General features: G+C 41.3%; 2 protein-coding genes across 8 annotated transcripts in view; one reads left to right on the top strand and one right to left on the bottom strand.

Annotated features, from left to right (window-relative positions):
- Window positions 1-7,759, top strand: part of FXR1 (FMR1 autosomal homolog 1) — a 37,070-nt gene extending 29,311 nt beyond the window's left edge. Inside the window, exons 14-18 of one of the 5 annotated variants that reach the window (XM_086618147.1) lie at window positions 1,290-1,493; window positions 2,179-2,379; window positions 3,121-3,201; window positions 5,776-5,867; window positions 6,741-7,759. In XM_086618147.1, coding sequence (XP_086474273.1) covers window positions 1,290-1,493; window positions 2,179-2,379; window positions 3,121-3,201; window positions 5,776-5,867; window positions 6,741-6,911 — 749 coding nt within the window. In that variant the 3' untranslated portion in view covers window positions 6,912-7,759. Of the gene's footprint in view, window positions 1-1,289; window positions 1,494-2,178; window positions 2,380-3,120; window positions 3,202-3,570; window positions 4,086-5,775; window positions 5,868-6,740 lie in introns of those variants that run through there. The other 4 variants (XR_015222399.1, XM_086618146.1, XM_086618145.1 and 1 more) reach the window with 4 other exon arrangements.
- A 1,368-nt stretch (window positions 7,760-9,127) lies between these two features.
- DNAJC19 (DnaJ heat shock protein family (Hsp40) member C19) lies at window positions 9,128-13,582 on the bottom strand. Of its 3 annotated transcripts, none has more exons than XM_086618150.1 (6): window positions 13,552-13,582; window positions 12,987-13,038; window positions 12,631-12,704; window positions 12,194-12,270; window positions 11,183-11,253; window positions 9,128-9,846 (listed from the first exon to the last, which is right to left on the bottom strand). In XM_086618150.1, the coding sequence occupies exons 1-6, from the start codon at window positions 13,552-13,554 to the stop codon at window positions 9,776-9,778; spliced, it is 348 nt and encodes a 115-aa protein (XP_086474276.1). In that variant the 5' UTR covers window positions 13,555-13,582; the 3' UTR covers window positions 9,128-9,775. The 3 variants fall into 3 exon arrangements, with proteins under 3 accessions (XP_086474276.1, XP_086474278.1, XP_086474277.1); XM_086618152.1 differs by lacking the exon at window positions 13,552-13,582 and adding an exon at window positions 13,130-13,230; XM_086618151.1 differs by lacking the exon at window positions 12,987-13,038 and having other exon boundaries at window positions 13,552-13,580.
- Window positions 13,583-16,747: the final 3,165 nt, after the last annotated feature.

The raw sequence follows: 16,747 nt of genomic DNA, 5'->3' as shown, positions 1-16,747 counted from the left end.
TCGAATTAGCATTACCTGTTTTGATTGAGGTGGAGAAAAAATGCTTGTCTCTGATCACGGCCATTTATGAACATATTTCTGAAAAGTAAAGCAAAATAATTTAAAATGGAGACAGTACAAAATCCAGGTTTTTAATTTGGTCAGGAACTAACTAGATTTGTTTAACATGTAGTGAGATATTCTGATGTATTTTTAAATTAACAAGGAACTGCTCTGCAGTTCCCCAAACAGAGATGCTCTGCGTTTGAGTATAGATGTATTTCACAAAGAAACATAGGTGCTCCTGTGAACAGAAAAGAAAATACCTGTTTATTCAATACAGCAAGTTACCCTTGGTCATCTGCACGTAGCTCCCCTGTGCTACAAAATCAGACAGGTTCTTTTTTTGTATTTTAGTCTGTTACTGAGTGTAGCTTCCAGGATCATGCCATGTTGGTCAGATTGATTCTGATGACAATGCTAATATTTGTAACTTAGTTTTTTACTATTTCCCAATGAATTGTTCAACTAAACTGTAATGAAAGTTGTTGAGTTTTTGGTTATATACTCAGACTCTCATTTGGAGAACTTACTCCTTCTCTGCCCTCCCCCACCCCTCCAATGTCAGGAATTGGATGAACCATATGAGTCTAAATACCTTTATTCTGGAGCGGTTAGTAGGGAGAGTTCCTGGATGCTTAAAATAAATAGTAGGTGTTGAATTTTTAAGTAGCAAAAAGCTGTGTGGGTTTCGTTAGCTCAGAGACAGTGGGATATTATGGATGCTATTTAATATAAACAGTTAAATTGTTCAGGCAGCATTACAACAGCCAGAAGAGGTTGCTTAGCAACAGCCATCAGCTATAAAGTTGTCCTTGGGAATTTCAGAGAAGTTGCCTAGAAACTGCAGCAAATGCCTGCAGTGTATACACAAAGAGAGGAAATACCGCTTAATCCTTGATTTATCCATGTACAGAAATTACAGTTTTGGTAATCTTTGAGCCCTTATTGCTCATGTTACTACAAACAAACTTAGGTTGCGAATAGGTAACTTGCGCTCTATCTATATTTTATATGTGCATTTTTTAATATATGAGTGTATATGTAATATATATATATGTTTATATACTGTTATATGCATATGTTAACAAATGTATTTTAACTTCTATATTTATACTTAAAAAAAATATGTAAAAACATATATGTGTATGTATAACTAGCCGTGCTGGTTGGAAGACTTATGTGAGAATCTGAAACCAGAATATAATCACAAATTTCACATTTCCAATTTTCTTTTCTTCTTGTACAAGGTACAAACTCTGAGCTCTCTAATCCCTCTGAAACAGAATCTGAGAGAAAAGATGAGCTTAGTGACTGGTCCTTGGCAGGAGAGGATGACAGAGAAAGCAGACACCAACGTGACAATAGACGACGTCCTGGGGGACGAGGACGTAGCGTATCTGGAGGTCGTGGGCGTGGTGGACCTCGTGGTGGCAAGTCATCCATTAGCTCTGGTACTGTGTTTCAGATATATTTTGAATTTAGTTTTTGTTGCTGGCAATTTTCTATATAAGCTCTTACTATTTTAAAATACTCTATTTTTACATTTACGGATTAATAGATTGGGATTTCCGTTTCTTGTCACACACTATGTTGCTGGATTTTTTACTCGTTCATCTTCTGCTCACAAGGACCTTCCCTTTCGTTCCTCTGCTACATACGTGTGATACTGATATTATCCAAGTGTATAGATCTTGGGCATGTTACCTGTGGCTGCCTGCTGAGTTAAGCTTCGGTTTAGATACAGAATGAGAGAAGAAATCATAGAATGGACGTTATCTTACGTTTTCTTAGAGTTTGAGTGTGCTAATTCATAACACTTCGTAGCATCAGAAGTACCATGCTGCCATGAAGTGAAAGGCACGTTTTACACATTTAGCAGTTTTGAGTAAAAGTTCTCTAAATGCCACCTTGGAAATCTTTGATTAAATAATAGAAGTGCCTGTTGCAGTGCCTCAGCAGGGGTTAGAGTCAGAGAGAGGAACCAGTATGAAATCATAAATACTGTAGTTCTGTGCATTACACCTTTTTGTAAGGTTGGTTTATGTTTTGAGACTTTCAAACACAACAGTAAGTCAGCTTGGAAATTAAATTCTATGTAACTGCAGTATCTTAGACAGAAATTTTTTGTTTGTTTAGTCCTTAAAGATCCAGACAGCAACCCGTACAGCTTGCTGGATAACACTGAGTCAGACCAGACGGTGGATACTGATGCCAGTGAATCTCACCACAGTAGCAACCGCCGTAGGAGGTCACGCCGGCGAAGGACTGATGAAGACGCTGTCCTTATGGATGGAATGACAGAGTCTGATACAGCTTCTGTTAATGAGAATGGTTTAGGTATGTAAAAGTTGGGCGATAGTCCCAGAACAAGCTAAGAAAAAGTGTGTAGTGAAACACTCGTTCGTTTTTGTTAGTGACAAGTTGTTGTTCTATTAAAGGTTGCTGTCTGATTAAAGAAAGACTTCCTCTATGGCTCTGCCATGAGATCTCCTGTTCACTGAGCTCCGCTAATATTGTCATGTGCCTCTTTTGTAAAAACTGACGGAGACACCAAAGACTAACTTGTTGTTTCGCATTAGTACTGCTGTTTTCATAGAAACAGTACTGCTGGATCAGCGTTCCATGTTCTCCTTGGTAACCTCAGTCTCGGTGCAGGGAGGCTACTTAAGCAGCTGTTTGTTTCTACCCAGCTTTTGCTTAAGTACTTTCCCTCCGTAAATTCTCTTGATACTCACTGGGACGAGAATATAATCTGTTGCTTAACAATGTAGGAAAAAAACTCTCCTTTCATGGGTTATGTGGCTAAAATTTGACATATGGTTACTTTAATAAATTAAATCTGAGGTCATTAAGCATATGCCTGAATGTTTTAATGAGCCAAGAGCAAAAAAGTAAAATCTAGCTTTTGCATTATTGTGTATGCTTTCTGTATAAAACGATGTTTTTCTTTTCAGCCTGTCTTATTTAGCCTGTTTCTTTAACAGAAGCAATTTTAAATACCCCATGCTGAAACTGCTGAAGAATTTATTTACTTATTTTATCATCAGAAATAGTTCATGGTAAACTTTGCAATTGCAGATGATAGTGACAAAAAACCCCAGCGACGCAATCGTAGCCGCAGGCGTCGTTTCAGGGGTCAGGCAGAAGATAGACAGCCAGGTAATTCGAGTGGAGCTGTGGGTAATCTCAGGTCAAAAGCATGAGAGAATGTTGTGTCTGCTGTTTTACATATAGCTGCATAATATAAAAGGTTACTCAATAACTAATAAGACTACTAGATAAAGATGAAAGATGTTACTTCTCCTAGGAGAACTTGTAAAAGTTCTTAATCTGTCTAATGAAACTAATTCATAATGTCTAACTTTTTGCTTGGACATACAAGTTGTGCTTCTGATCCGGTTCTCACTGAAGTCAATAGCCAAACTGCTGTTGAGTTCGGTGGCCCAGGATCAGGACGAACGTGAAGGTTCATGATCTGCACTCACTTGCATCTGTGCACTTGCATTGAATGCGACACAACCTTTTCAGCACTGGCTGAGAAGCCAAGAGTTGGAATGGCAGGATGTGGATGCCCTGGCAGAGCGCTGTGAGGGAGCTCACCTGGGATCTGCCAGTCCCGTGCCTGTATCAAGCTGCTGCTCTCAGTCCTCGGCTTTTGTGAATATTTGTAAGCCATCTACAAATTGAGGGTGGGAAGGAGGAGGAATTTAAATGAAATTGCATGTTTCCAATTTTTTGTTGTTGTGGCTTGTTGCATTTCTTTTTTGTGTGTACTAACACTTGAAATGTTAAAGGTGAACTAGCTAATTCTCAATGTAATGCCCTGTTTAGAAAATGCTTGTACAGACATGGCATGAGGTAGTAACAGAAGGGCTTCTAGATTGACAGGCTCAAAATTTCAGTCATATTTGTCTTCCTTCTGTCTGTGGTGCTCATACACATTTGATGAGAAAAAAAGTTGTTGCACTACACTAATGAAAATTTGGAGGAAGGAAAAAATCCCACACACCCTATCCCCCTAAAAAAAAAAAGAAAAAAAACAACACACCACCACTAAAGTAACCCATTAGTTCTCAACATTCTAGTTTTGTAATAGCGATAGGTATAAAGGGGTGGAAAAAGTAAAGATGGATTTCAGTTTTTATTTCTAGGAAGCCAATTCCAGCCAGCAACATAGAGATGTTAGTCATCTCTACAAAAGTTACGGTATCTTTCTTTTAAATCCAGTATTCTAAAAACAAAACAAAATTTCCCAGACAAGATTTCTGTTTTTTTTCCTGTTGATGTCTTTGTTCAAGGTACCATTTTCAGTTGGCATAATAAATATTTTTAATACAGCAGTAAGAGCATTGGTAGCTATTTATACTCATACACATTTGTCTTTGTGAAAAATGCTCTAATGTTAATCTCTTCCTAAATACTTAGTAAGGGTGTAGAGAGTGTAATTAAGGCAGAAGGAATTCCTCACCACCACCCCCCCACCCAATTGCTACCAATGTATTTCAGTCATTTAGTTGTATTATTTGATTTACATTGCTACACGTTTTGGGTTCCCACTACACATAGAATATAAAGCATCAGTGTCTTACACCGTGTGCCACAAACGTGCTTCATCTTTACACTAGAGAAGATGGGTACAGAACCTCATTTTAAAGAAATTATTCTCCTTGAGCAGAAACTCACTTGGTCTTGACAGTTATGCAAAGACCCAGTTGTAGGAAGTCCAGTTACCATCCTGGAAGATTCATGTGCTGTACTTCCTATTCTGATGTAGGTTTCATGCACAGTCGTTCCTAAATCCAGACAAATAGTTCACCTGAATGCATGATATACTAAATACAACTGATTGTACTGCTCAGTAGATAATGCTTGCCAACTCTCATGTGCTTTAGCTCATCAAAGATGAAGTGTATGTTTGAATTTGCAGTACTATGTATTCTAAAGATTGAATTGACTCTCAAGTGGTGTGGTTCTAAGAGAGCAGGATAAGACAAAACCAGGCTCCAAGAACATGTGCTGAGGTGGTAAGAAGAAAAGAGGTCAGAAAAGCCCTGGCTGGCATCCAGTAAACGTAGCCATAACAGTGCAAATGTGGCTGTCCTGCTTTTGAGCACAGCCTTGCTCATGCAGAGCCACCTCAAGTGTCTGTACACACACAATTAACCCACCCACCCACCAGCCAGCGTTAACTATGTGGATTGCATTTTGAACACCAGGAGGAGGGCGAGTGAGTTCTCTTGCCAGTTGCTTCATGCAGTAACAAAGATCTGAATGCTGCTTTATCGTAAGTGATACCATACTTCAGACTTCCCCCAGTTCTTTTCATATTTTAACTTGCCTTCATTTCATTAGTGTGAAATTCCTCACTACTCAAGACAGTAAAACCCCAATGACAAACAGTCTATAGTTTAAAGAGCCCACAGTCTGAGCTCTTCAAACCCAGTACAGAAAGCCCTTATTTTTCAATAAAATTTACAACTGGACCAAAATTACTATTTTATGAACATTAGCATTCTACCTTCAGATCATCCTGTCACCACTGATTTTAGTGAAAATTGTGTTTAATAACAGACAAATTGATCCTTGCTCTGTAGTTGATAGCTGTTAAGCGTGAAGGCCTTTTGTGAGATGTCTCCTAGTTATAGCATAACTTGTATAGAAAAGACATATGAAGCTTAATGCTGAATTAGACTTCTAATGTGAGCATCACTGTAATTTTTTTTCCTTGAACAGTAACAGTAGCTGATTATATATCACGAGCTGAATCTCAAAGTAGACAGAGAAACCCTCCAAAGGAGACGCTAGCCAAAACCAAGAAAGAAACGGTAAGATGACTTTTCGTTTTTTTAATGTTTCCTTTTTTCCTCTTCACTTGCAGCAAAACAATAAAGGAATGCTTCATGTAGATCGCCCTCATTTGACTACAAATGCATTTGAGTTAAAGAATAAATCCTTAACAGCAAAAATGGCCCAGTATAAACAGAACTGACATGGACTCAGACTACTACTGCAGACTTTAGTGACCAGTGTAATGTTCAAATTGTCTTTATGCATTTTAAAAAAATTACACTTACCAATGTAGCATTGCATAAAAAAAAGTGACATTTACCTGTGAATGAATATTGAGAACTAACCCTTAATAAATAGCGGATGCTAGGTACCATGTTTAGTGACTTGCACAAACTATTTTCGAAAGAATTAATGGTACAAAGATTGTAGATTTGAGATCTGTTCTCCTTAAAGGATCAGAGTGGCTTTACACATCATAAAAAAGTAACATTCAGAACTGAATAAAGCAGAATTCTTTTACTTCTAACGTGAACGTTGAACTTGCTGCCACAAGTTAAGTCTGAGTTTAGCAAAATAAGAAAGATACACTGCTATATGATTAACAAAATCTGATCTTACTATAGACTTTGAAAAGGGCGTAAAACTCAGCTTTGCAGTGAACTTCTTCATTGGCTTAGAAAAATGGAAATTGGGAAATGAAACATGCTGGGTTACCTCGCATGACTTCTTCGGAAGTGCCTGACACAGAAGTACCCTCTAAACGACAAGATAAGGAGTAGGATGCTGGCACAGACAGAGAGGATGTGCTTCCTATTGCAGAGTTGCTGTGTGAGCCAGAGGGAAACTTTGATTACAGTCTGTATGTTTTTATGGACTTTTTAATATTATCCTGTTTTTGGTTCTGCAAGGCAAAAGAGGCGATTGATGAAAACAGCCCTTCCGAAAAGGCAGTGAATGGCCCTGCTACAGCTTCTGGGGATGAGCCTTCTAAACTACAGCACAGTCCTGATGAAAAGAAAGTTACTGTTCAAGAGGATGGAAATAATCAGGAAGAAGCAGTGCTGAATGGTGTTTCATAAACTGAAGTTCCTAGTTTACAGTTCTTTTACATTACATTTAAAATAGTGCTTGTATAAGCTTGCCAAAGATAGAATATGGATCGCCAGTCTTGACACCGCACTTTCAGTTCCTCCATTTTGGAATACAGAAAGGGGAGGGATCCTGAAGAAATCATATGTTAAACATACTTTGACACCTACTGTGTTATAAATATATCATCAGATGTGCCTTGAGATAGTATATGTAACATTTAAATAAACAAAATTGCTGGCTATAGGAAATGTTATTTTGTTTTCAAAATATGGCAAAGATGTGAGGGGGATCCCTAACATAATACTCTTTATGAAAGCATTAGCTGCTTTTGTTACATTTTTAATAATATGCAACCACTTCTTCACCTGAGGAATACTAGAACGAAATGCAGTCTAAAATATTTTGCACTGAAATGTAATTTCTCCATTAGTTTAGTCTGGAAACTGGTCTGTTTTAATACATGTTTTTTAAATGCTGTATGTAGAGGAAAAATCTGCAGACCACTGGAATACATTTGTTAAATTCTCATAATCTGCAGGGATACTGGGTGACATTGGCAGTGACTGTTCTACATTGAGGCTTTGTTTGGTTTATTTATTAAACTGTACAGTATTTAAAAATCAAACATAGCTTTAGTTAACACTAAGCTGAATTAGTCATGTCCATTAAGACATAACCTGAACTACTGAAAAGATCAATTTCCAGAAAGTTTATTCTGTATAAACTACATATGTTAGTCCTTAGTAGAGTATTTTTATTTTTGTTTTGGTTGTTTGATGTGCAATATGTTTTTTTTGTATGCTGGTAGTAAAAGAAAATAAACTTTGATCTTCCATCTGTTGACTGTTTCTATCAGAAATTTAAATCACTATTTACTTTAAGGTTTTCAAGCTGTTAACACTAACAATTGAAACTTACTTGCAAGGCAGCTTGAACCTTTAACTCTTATGAAAGAGTTTTCTAACACGCTAACCTTCCCTTCTTTAAGGTGATGATGTAAAATACCAGTTAACAAGTCTAAAAACAGACTTCTGATCTTGGAGAATCACCAAATGTGACTAACATATATAGCAGTTAATGCAGATGTAGTTTTTGACTGAGAAGTCAGAAGCGTGACCCACTAACCCATCTTTTCAGGCACATGAGCAAGAGCAATGAACCAGAAAACGAGTGTGGAAAACATCTGGGTAGCAAGATGGCAGAAGTGACAGCAAACAGGTAGTGCTAAAGTTGTGCTGACTTGAGAGAAAAAAACCTCTTACCTGGTTTCATCCGAAGCGAGCAAGGACAAAACAAGCACTCAACCACCTGTGACTCCAGCTGCTCTACCCGTTACCCCTATGGGCACGCTGTGCCAGCTGGGTTTGCGTGTGTATTTCGTTTAAGGAGATGTGTGTTTTTAATGCGACTTAAGTGTTGATGCTCAGCAACAGTGTTCCCTCCTGGAGAACAAACACAGTTAAATTGTTAGAACTCTGAAGCGTGCACAGGCATCTCAACTGATAAGGCAGAGTGGAGAAAACTTAAAAAACAGGGAAGGAAAAAAAAAAAAGGAGCTATATTTTAAAAGACAGTATTATTTGGCAGGAAAAAACTTAAGTACAGTAACATTCCACATATGGCTTGGAACATGCAATGTGGAACTGCTGCATGGTAACATTCCAGCTGGTTTTCCACCCCACTTTAAGCAAAGTTATCCCTCTTTCTCTGTGGGTTCTAAAGGTTTTCTATTTTATACTCCTGTTACTGATTTCATCCTCTCTTCTGAAGGCACCGAACTCTTCCTTACTGTTGTTCTGGTAATACTAAGGGGCCTGTACCTACCCAGCAACATGGCAGCCAATGTTCACACAGGATATAAGACTTCTGCTACTCTGAAGTAGAGGCTTGTTCTGTACAAGTGAAAGCTCTGAGATCCACTGTATTTATGAACAGAGGGGGTCAACACTTACATGTGCTCTACTACAGTTTTACTGTAGTTGCAGAAAGACCGGTGGAGTATGAGAGAACTCTTGGGCCCTAATTCAGATACTTACAAAGACATCTGCTGGGGTACGTTAGGCTTCATGCAGCATCATACATCCAGCTTGGGTATCTTCCATGGCTTATGTAGAGAGTTCCTGTTTCCTAATTACTACTAATGCAAACCTTATTATGTGATTTCTAATTTTGTCATGTAAGATAATGTATAACACTACAGTACTTACATTACAAACTTGGAATTTATTAAAGGCTATAAAATCCATTAAAAACTGAAAGTTACTAAAAAATCTGGGACGTTCCAGATCCATCAGTAACACTTAAGAAGCTCAACCAACCTTGTTTATCACAAGGCAAAGACAACTGAGTGAGTACATTGTTTCCTGTACTTTATTTCTTCAGTCAGACAACACCACATCTGTCCCAATTCTTCCTGTCAAATAAGTCCTCTTGATTTTCACCACCCCCTCCCCAAACCCCTTCATCATGCCAACTGTGGCCTACGAAAGAACAGCAGCAGGAAATTCAAACAGAGCTAGTTTAACAGCAGATAGGTAACAGCATGTAAGTCTGTTTGTATCTGGTAACATGCATGGGCCAAACCAAGTTATTACTCTTTAACATGGAAAATATTTCTGAGAGGCAGATTTTGCTGCTTAAAAAAACAGCTATGAAAAAAAGAACATTAAGCCTCGCTCCCTCAGGTGTTTCCCCAAGAAGTGACGAAGAAGTGAGTGGGGAGGGAAGGACCTCCCAGGCTTCATGTTTCCAGCTTCATTTATACTAAGTCAAAGGCTGATATTAGAGCTTTTCTTAAACCATTTATCAAAAATAATCATTTGCATGGACAAACCCTCTGATTTCCTCTCATTCATTTTTTAGCTTGGTCTTCCAGTAAGTCTTTAGCTTCATTGATTTTGGCTGCTACATATGGAGAACCACCTAGAAGAAAGATAACCTCATGTCACATCGAATGACAAAAATATTTTCTGTGGTGTTAATGCCATCACAGTACACAGGGAAAAAAAAATGAGAGTATGGTCTGAAAGTTATTCTAGTTAAAGAACAAATGTAAGTTTACTCGTGAGTAAAATGAAGCTGAATGAGTAAAGTTTACTAAACATGCAGACAGCTCATTCCTGATGAGTTGCTTTTAGTTCATGAGAGGGTTTTTCCTCCAGTTCTATCAACTCATCAATGACTTGGTCACTAATGACTTAGCATAAAGTTTGTTGTGAATACAGCAGCATTAAACCAACAAGTCTGCAGATAAACCTTCCCCCCCAGTTCAAGGCCAGCATATGAACTGCTGCTGTACTGATGGACTAGTTCCCTTTTTTTTTTAAACACGACATACAAATGAGTTATGAAGATACTGGAACAGAATCCACAAAGCAAATGCACTGGAATTGTAACCGACTGTGAGGGGCCAAGATGTGCAGCGTGTACTTGTAGCACGTATCCCACTTACTAGCACTAGAATTCCTCTCTTTTATTGAAGCTTAACTTATTTAGGTCATGTACAACGTGAAATGCTCACAGCAGTCTTTGGGTAGCTATTTTGAGGTTCTGCATCTATTCAATGAAGTTAACTTTGCAGTTAACTTCCACCAGATGTTATCTATGAAAGGCACATCCCAAGGATTATTTTGGGTTTTGGTACAGAAAAGTAAAGAAATGAAGTTCGACAGTCACTTTAAAGGAAGCCAATTTACCTTCTAAGGAAGGATTAAACAGTTAAATACCAAGCACTAACACATGATTCTGACTTATTGAAGTTAACAGAACTTAGAATATGTATAGAGGCTGTAAGTTATTAACTTTAAGCATAGCTAGATTCTGAGCCTTCAGACTACCATAAACAGAAATATTTCATAGTTTAGTGTCTCCAACAGGTGCAGAAGATTCAACACCTGCCATTTATCATGAATTCCCAATGCATTCAAATAAACCCGCATGGTACACGACGCACACGAATATACTCTGGGCTTTCATCTAAACTTAAGGCGGTTTTAAGTCTCATTTTAGCAAACCTTATTTTAATCTGAGATGCACACAAGACAGAGCAAGTAACAAGCTGACCTGCTGAATTTGTCTGCTTGCTGTAGAGTGTTCAAAACCAAAACTATGTTCTAAACCCATAAGGATTAAGGTACTGTAAAATTTGCTTTTACTGAAGAGTTTTCTGGGGTTTTTTTAGGAGCTGAGATAGTCCTATGTCAGTCACTTCTTCCCTACACAGTTCTATTAATTAATCAATGTGTCTTAATTCACTTACCTTTATCTGGATGATTCAGAAGCATGATTCGTCTATGAGCTTCTCTAATTTTACTTCTGTTGGCTGTAGGGCTTTAAAAGAGAGAGAAAAACTGACTTAAGGGAAACTCTTAAAATCCCCCAGATCTTTAAAAGATGTCTCAGAACAAGCAATCACTCTCTCATCCATAAACTCTTCAGCTCTTTTCCTATTACTGATGCGTAGCATGTACGTGTTGGGAAGGATTTCTAAGGTTTTTCCAAAATACTGTATGCTGAAGAAGACATGCCCCAGCAGCCTCATATGTTGGGCAACATTCACACAGTTGAAAACAGACAGAACAATGTGGTAACATTTTTACTGGGACAACTTTCTAAAGGCTGGAGGAAAAAAAAAATTAAAATTTGCTCTTGATTTATTTAAAAAACCAACAACAACAAACTGTTCCTATACAAACCTCAGTTAGAAGTCGCCTTCAAATACAAGTGATTCTTATTCTTTATCTTATTAGATAAATTTGTGGTTTTGGTCTTAAGTCTCTCAATTTTGGCAGGTGTAGCTACCATACTCATATCTAAGATACTTTAGAGTAAGTGATGAATTTACTCCACACGCAAGAAGTGGGTCTGCAGCACCATCAACTGCATCTATCTGAAATTCACCAGCCGTGGCAGGAAGGACAAGCAAACAGCACAACTGTGTTCCCCACACCAAGTGAACCCAAGGCTTCTCGAAAATAGCCTGTTTACCAGGAGCTGTACATGGCTTTGGAATGCGCTAGGGAGCTGCAGATGGATGGAAGTCCAGCTAGAGTTAGCTTTAAGCAAGCTAACACACAGCAAAGAATCCCAGTAAGTACAGCAAATCTTGAAAGGCCACTTCATGCTGCCTAGCTTAGCAGTGACATTCCCAGGGGAAGCTGAGCACAGGACAGTCTTAAGCATTGAGAATTATGTACTTTTCAAACCAGGCCAGCAACTAGATAACACTGTAGCCTCCTTTTCACCTTTCATTTGTAAAATTTCCTTTTACCTCACTCCTAGTATTAAAGCTGCTTCTCGTTTAGTCATTTTGGGTTCAAATCCACCTCTGTAATAACCACTGAAGGCCTGAAAGAGAAATCGTTGTTAGTTTAAAAAACACTAATTTTTATCAGTTATAACACCTTGTTATTGCTTTAATAGCTGCTGAGCTTTTAGTTTGTAAGAATACAGCGAAGCTTCTTTTGCACTTGTAATAAGAACTTCAGCTGAAGTACAGTATCATTATTTAAATGAGTGCTTAAACTTGCCAAAACAAGTTCTCTACTAGTCAACCATGGCCAGAATCGCTGAGGTTGTTATTACTGACAAAAATATGTTTAGTATTAGAAAAAAATACAGTACTGCTATACAGAGACAACAGTGTCTAGTTATTTCACCAAGTAAACTTTTCAATAAAAAGGTGCTACTGGCAAAACAAAAACTTACAGGTTTTGGTAGATTCTGAAGTGCCTGTTTTACTTGTGGCTCCATTTGCTTCATGGCTTTCAGCGCATAGCGACCTTGAAGAAATCAGTGTTGAACAAGGCTAAGTATAAAGTTTCATAAACATTTAGCAATTCAATGCAACTGGCAACTTGTGGATTAGAATGTCGAATAAACTTTTTGGGGATGTAAAAAAGTGAGAACTTTGATCTTTTGTTTAATTACAGACATGTGTCTCCATACAGGCTCTCCCAAAAGTGTCCTGTATCAGCTATTAAACTACGGGAAAATTCATCAGTACCGAAGCAGGCCATGATAAGCACAACTGGGTGTTCAGGGGGCTCCCATCATCTACAAACCTGCAAATCCAGCTGCCGCTATGGTCAGGCCAACCGCCACCATTGTACTGGCCTACACAGGGAAGACACAAAGTATTCGTTTACCACAGGAAAAGAAAAAAGCCCACCCGGCGATCTCCGCAGCGGGTCAGACGAGCACGTACATTGAAAACCACACGAGCAGAGGAAAAGCGGCCATAACACGACCTACTCCGGCTGCGCTGCTCTAAGCGACCGCAGGGACACAGCGAAAGCAGCGCGGCTCTTGCTGCCAGCGGGGCTGGAAGTCAGGCGCGCCCACGAGACACGGGAACGCCGCAGCTGCGGGGCACGAGGGAAACCCGGCCCGGCAGCGCCGTCCCACGCGGCGGCCCGGCTTTAAGGCCCGAGGCACCGGGGCCGCGGCCTGTGCTGGGCAGCGCCCTCTCCGCGCGGCCCAGGGCACCGCGCCCCTCGGCACCGCGGCCGGGCCGGGCGGAGGGAGAGCCCAGCTTCTCGGCCCGGGGAAGGGTCTGGGAGCTGCCGGCCCAGATATAAGCGCCCCTCGGCTCCCACGGCGAGACCCGCCGGGCCCGACCGCACTCACCATGGCCGCCCCGGCCCCGGCCCCGCGCACTGGCGACCGCCGGGCCGAGCTCGCGGAGGGGCCCGCTCGCCGTACGGCACCCGGACCAGCCGCAAAGCCGCCACCGGCTGTCGTAAAGCAGCGCGGGGCGGGGAGGGAGATGGCGGACACCGCCCCGGGGCGGGCGGGGCGGCAGGGGCCGAGGGCAAGGACACGGACACGGACACGGGCCGGGAGGGTGCTGGGGGACCAATTGCGGCTGGGCGGGAGGGCCCGGGGGGTGCGGTGGAGGGGAGTGCGGCAGGACGGCGGGAGCAGCGCGGTGGGCGCAGGCCGGGAATGGAGCGGGAACAGCCAGCAGGGACGTTTCCCGGGGGATAGCGAGTGTCATCCCTCGGTGTGGGGCCGCGGGAGCGCTGCGGGGCTGTGCAGTGTCCCGCAGGGATGCGTGCTGGGAGGGGTCTGCCTCGGGCCGTGGTGCCTGCTGCGGGGAGAACGGCGCGCGGCGTTGCGGCGTTACAGCGATCGTGCAGACCTTATTCGTGATGGAAACGAGTGGGTTTGGTCTGATCTGGAGCCTTCTTGCACACCGCATTCGTTTTGTAGAAGAAGCGGTTTTTCTTCCGTCTCATTTCTCCTGTCTTTTACTCCAGTAGTTCCCTCCCCCTCTGGCTGTCCCATTTTCCAGTGAGCTGTGCTCCTGCCTCCTCCTTTCCGTCCCCGGTGCGTTCCCGCGCCGTCCTGAGCGGTTCCGCGGGAATGGAGCTTCCCTGCTGCGCGGTGAGCGCGGGGGGTCTGACCGCTCGGCTGTCCGTGGGGGTGTCATGTCAGGCACCTGGTCCCAGGTGGATGAACTCAGCTGTTTGATTGCCGAAGATGACTACAAAGTGAAGGAGAATTACAGGCCTGGCACTCGTGTTGGAATATTATTAATCAGTGTTATCTGTTAATAATACAGTGCTGCATGCAGCACAGCAGCCCAGCGTCCATCCGTCTGTCTGAAGTCCCTGTTCCACAAACTAAGGCAGCGGTGAGCCCCTGCCAGCCTTTGGCCCTAAAGTACTGCTTTAGACTGGTCCTAGCTCTGAGCTCGGAGTGCTACAGGCGGGTTAGTTTGCAGGAAAAGCTTTAGCGTATCCTCTGTGCTGGTGGAACGTGCCAGTGTCCTTGTGGGCTCCTGGAGGACCCAGTGACCGGGCGCAGTTGGCTTTTGGTTGCTTAAGCCTCAGGCTCGAACGCCCTCACGTAGGCAGTGCGGTGGGAGAGCTGGTCGTTGGCTGAGCAGCTGGTAATTTTGCTGGCTCTCGCAGCGGAAGATAGAATTTTTCTGCTGGATAGTTCTGCGAGTACTGTGTTCATGTCGAATGTGTCATAATTTCAGTTTGAGCTTCAGTTGTTTTTTTCACTAAAATTTCAAGTGCCTGATTTAATGGCTTCTGTAATAATGTTTGGAGGTAGTCTCCTGTCTCTTCCCTTCCCTGTCATCCAAACAATACGACAAGAAAATAACCTACTGCCTTTTTAAAGGATAGAAGAAAGGTTTTGGTGAAGGCACTTGTACTGTTACGTAAGTGTTTCATGAGATGACAATAAAAGGAAACTTTCTTATTTAATAAAGGAATCAAATCCATTCATTGCGGAGCACAAGGCCCTGACAGCCTGTAAGACCTGTTGGAATATGGAAACGGGAGCTAGGGAGTGGAAAACAACTAGATGTTTGTCTGGGGGTGAGGGAGGAGCCTGTAGAGATGTATGGGTCTGGTAGCTAACTAGAGTTTCTTCGTGTGTAGAAGAGGATTTGAGTTTAGGATGGTTTGCTCCTTGTCCCTTTTCTGTCAAAAAAGGGGAGTAGAGTAGATGACTTTACCGAGGCATGACTAGTGTTTAATTTTTCATATCATCTACACCAGTAAAGTAAGAGACAGGGATTCCTTCCACGTAATTAATTACATGAGGTTTGATTCTTCTACCTTGACAGAGCTTTTTGCTAGATCCAGAATTTAGTGGTTTTCAGGATAAAACTATCCTGAAAGGGAGTTGTATTTTATTTCTTTCCTTACTTTCCTGGGTCCCTGTCTACAAGGACTGGTAGCTCTGCTCGCAAATGGGATTTTGCAGATTTATACTTAGTGGTTCTTTCTGTTGTGAAATTTCTCATTTTTAGAGAAAAGAGACAGGTGGACATGAAGTGTGCAAACTTCCACATGGGCTAATAACTGGTACCTAATCCTTCTCCTGTGACAGCCCTTTAAAGAAAAGCCAGAAAGGGAGATCTTGGGAAGCCTCTGCTTGCTCAAGAGAGAGATTGCATCTTTACTGAGGAGAAAGAAAACTTTTATCTGAGTAGGAAGGCCTGGCAAGAGTTGCCTGGCAAGAGTTGAGGTGAGATTTGCATTATTGGTACCTGTTTGATACCAGCAATCGGACCAAACTGTTGACTGAGCCTAGAGGTGGAATAATTTGGGGTTTTATTTTCAGGTGAAATCATTTATAACACAGATTTTTTTAAGGTGTATTTAGGCTTGCCTTCTAATGCTACCTGAAACTGTTGCATCCCTTCAGGGAATCCCACAATTTCCATCTGAGGCAGGTACATGTATTTTAAGTGGAGGCACACACCAATGCCTAGGGAACATTTGCAGCTGCAGCAGGGCACTGGTAACCTTTGTCCTCACTTTTGCACCTCTAAATCAGGATTTGCTTCCCTCACATTGTAAAAGGCAACCACGTTGAAATGCTTAGGTGTGCTGTTAGCATGGGTTATAGGAATATTGCAGAGTTTACAAGTTCTGCTTTTCCTTCTCTTTAGAAAAGTGGGGTGAAGGAAGAGCGTACGGATAACATTGCTGTTAATGCACTTCCGACAGTTAGGGTCCTCTGATTTTCTAAATCTGTCCATTCTGTACATAGCCTTTGTTTTGTACACAACTTTTATTTTGATTTGCTGCTAATGTATCTTTCTTTCATATTAAATACAAATTGTGAAGTGTACAGAATGTGCACTGGTTTTGCCTTCACAGAAAGGAAACCAAAAAACTTCTGCAACTTGCTCATTGAACTTATAGAACAAATTGATAGATTTTCCTGTTGTTTATGCAATTCATCTGCTAGATGTGTTCTTTTTCAGTCTGTGTCATTAAATTGATGTAACTTGTGCCTTAGATCTCCATATGTACCAACATGCTTGCATAGAAAGTGCATTGACAAGTGTGAACAA

This window comes from Tauraco erythrolophus, chromosome 11, assembly GCF_009769465.1.
Source record: "Tauraco erythrolophus isolate bTauEry1 chromosome 11, bTauEry1.pri, whole genome shotgun sequence".
NCBI lineage: Eukaryota > Metazoa > Chordata > Aves > Musophagiformes > Musophagidae > Tauraco > Tauraco erythrolophus.
The sequence above is the reverse complement of the archived record's forward strand: the minus strand, read 5'-3'. Positions and strand labels throughout refer to the sequence as shown.

Excerpts from the sequence above, each read along its gene's own strand:
- DNAJC19 (XM_086618150.1), bottom strand. Across the intron at positions 12,705-12,986 it reads AGCGGCAGCTGGATTTGCAG|GTCGCTATGCGCTGAAAGCC; the intron begins GTTTGTAGATGA and ends GATTTCTTCAAG. Across the intron at positions 9,847-11,182 it reads TCTGAATCATCCAGATAAAG|GTGGTTCTCCATATGTAGCA; the intron begins GTAAGTGAATTA and ends TCTTTCTTCTAG.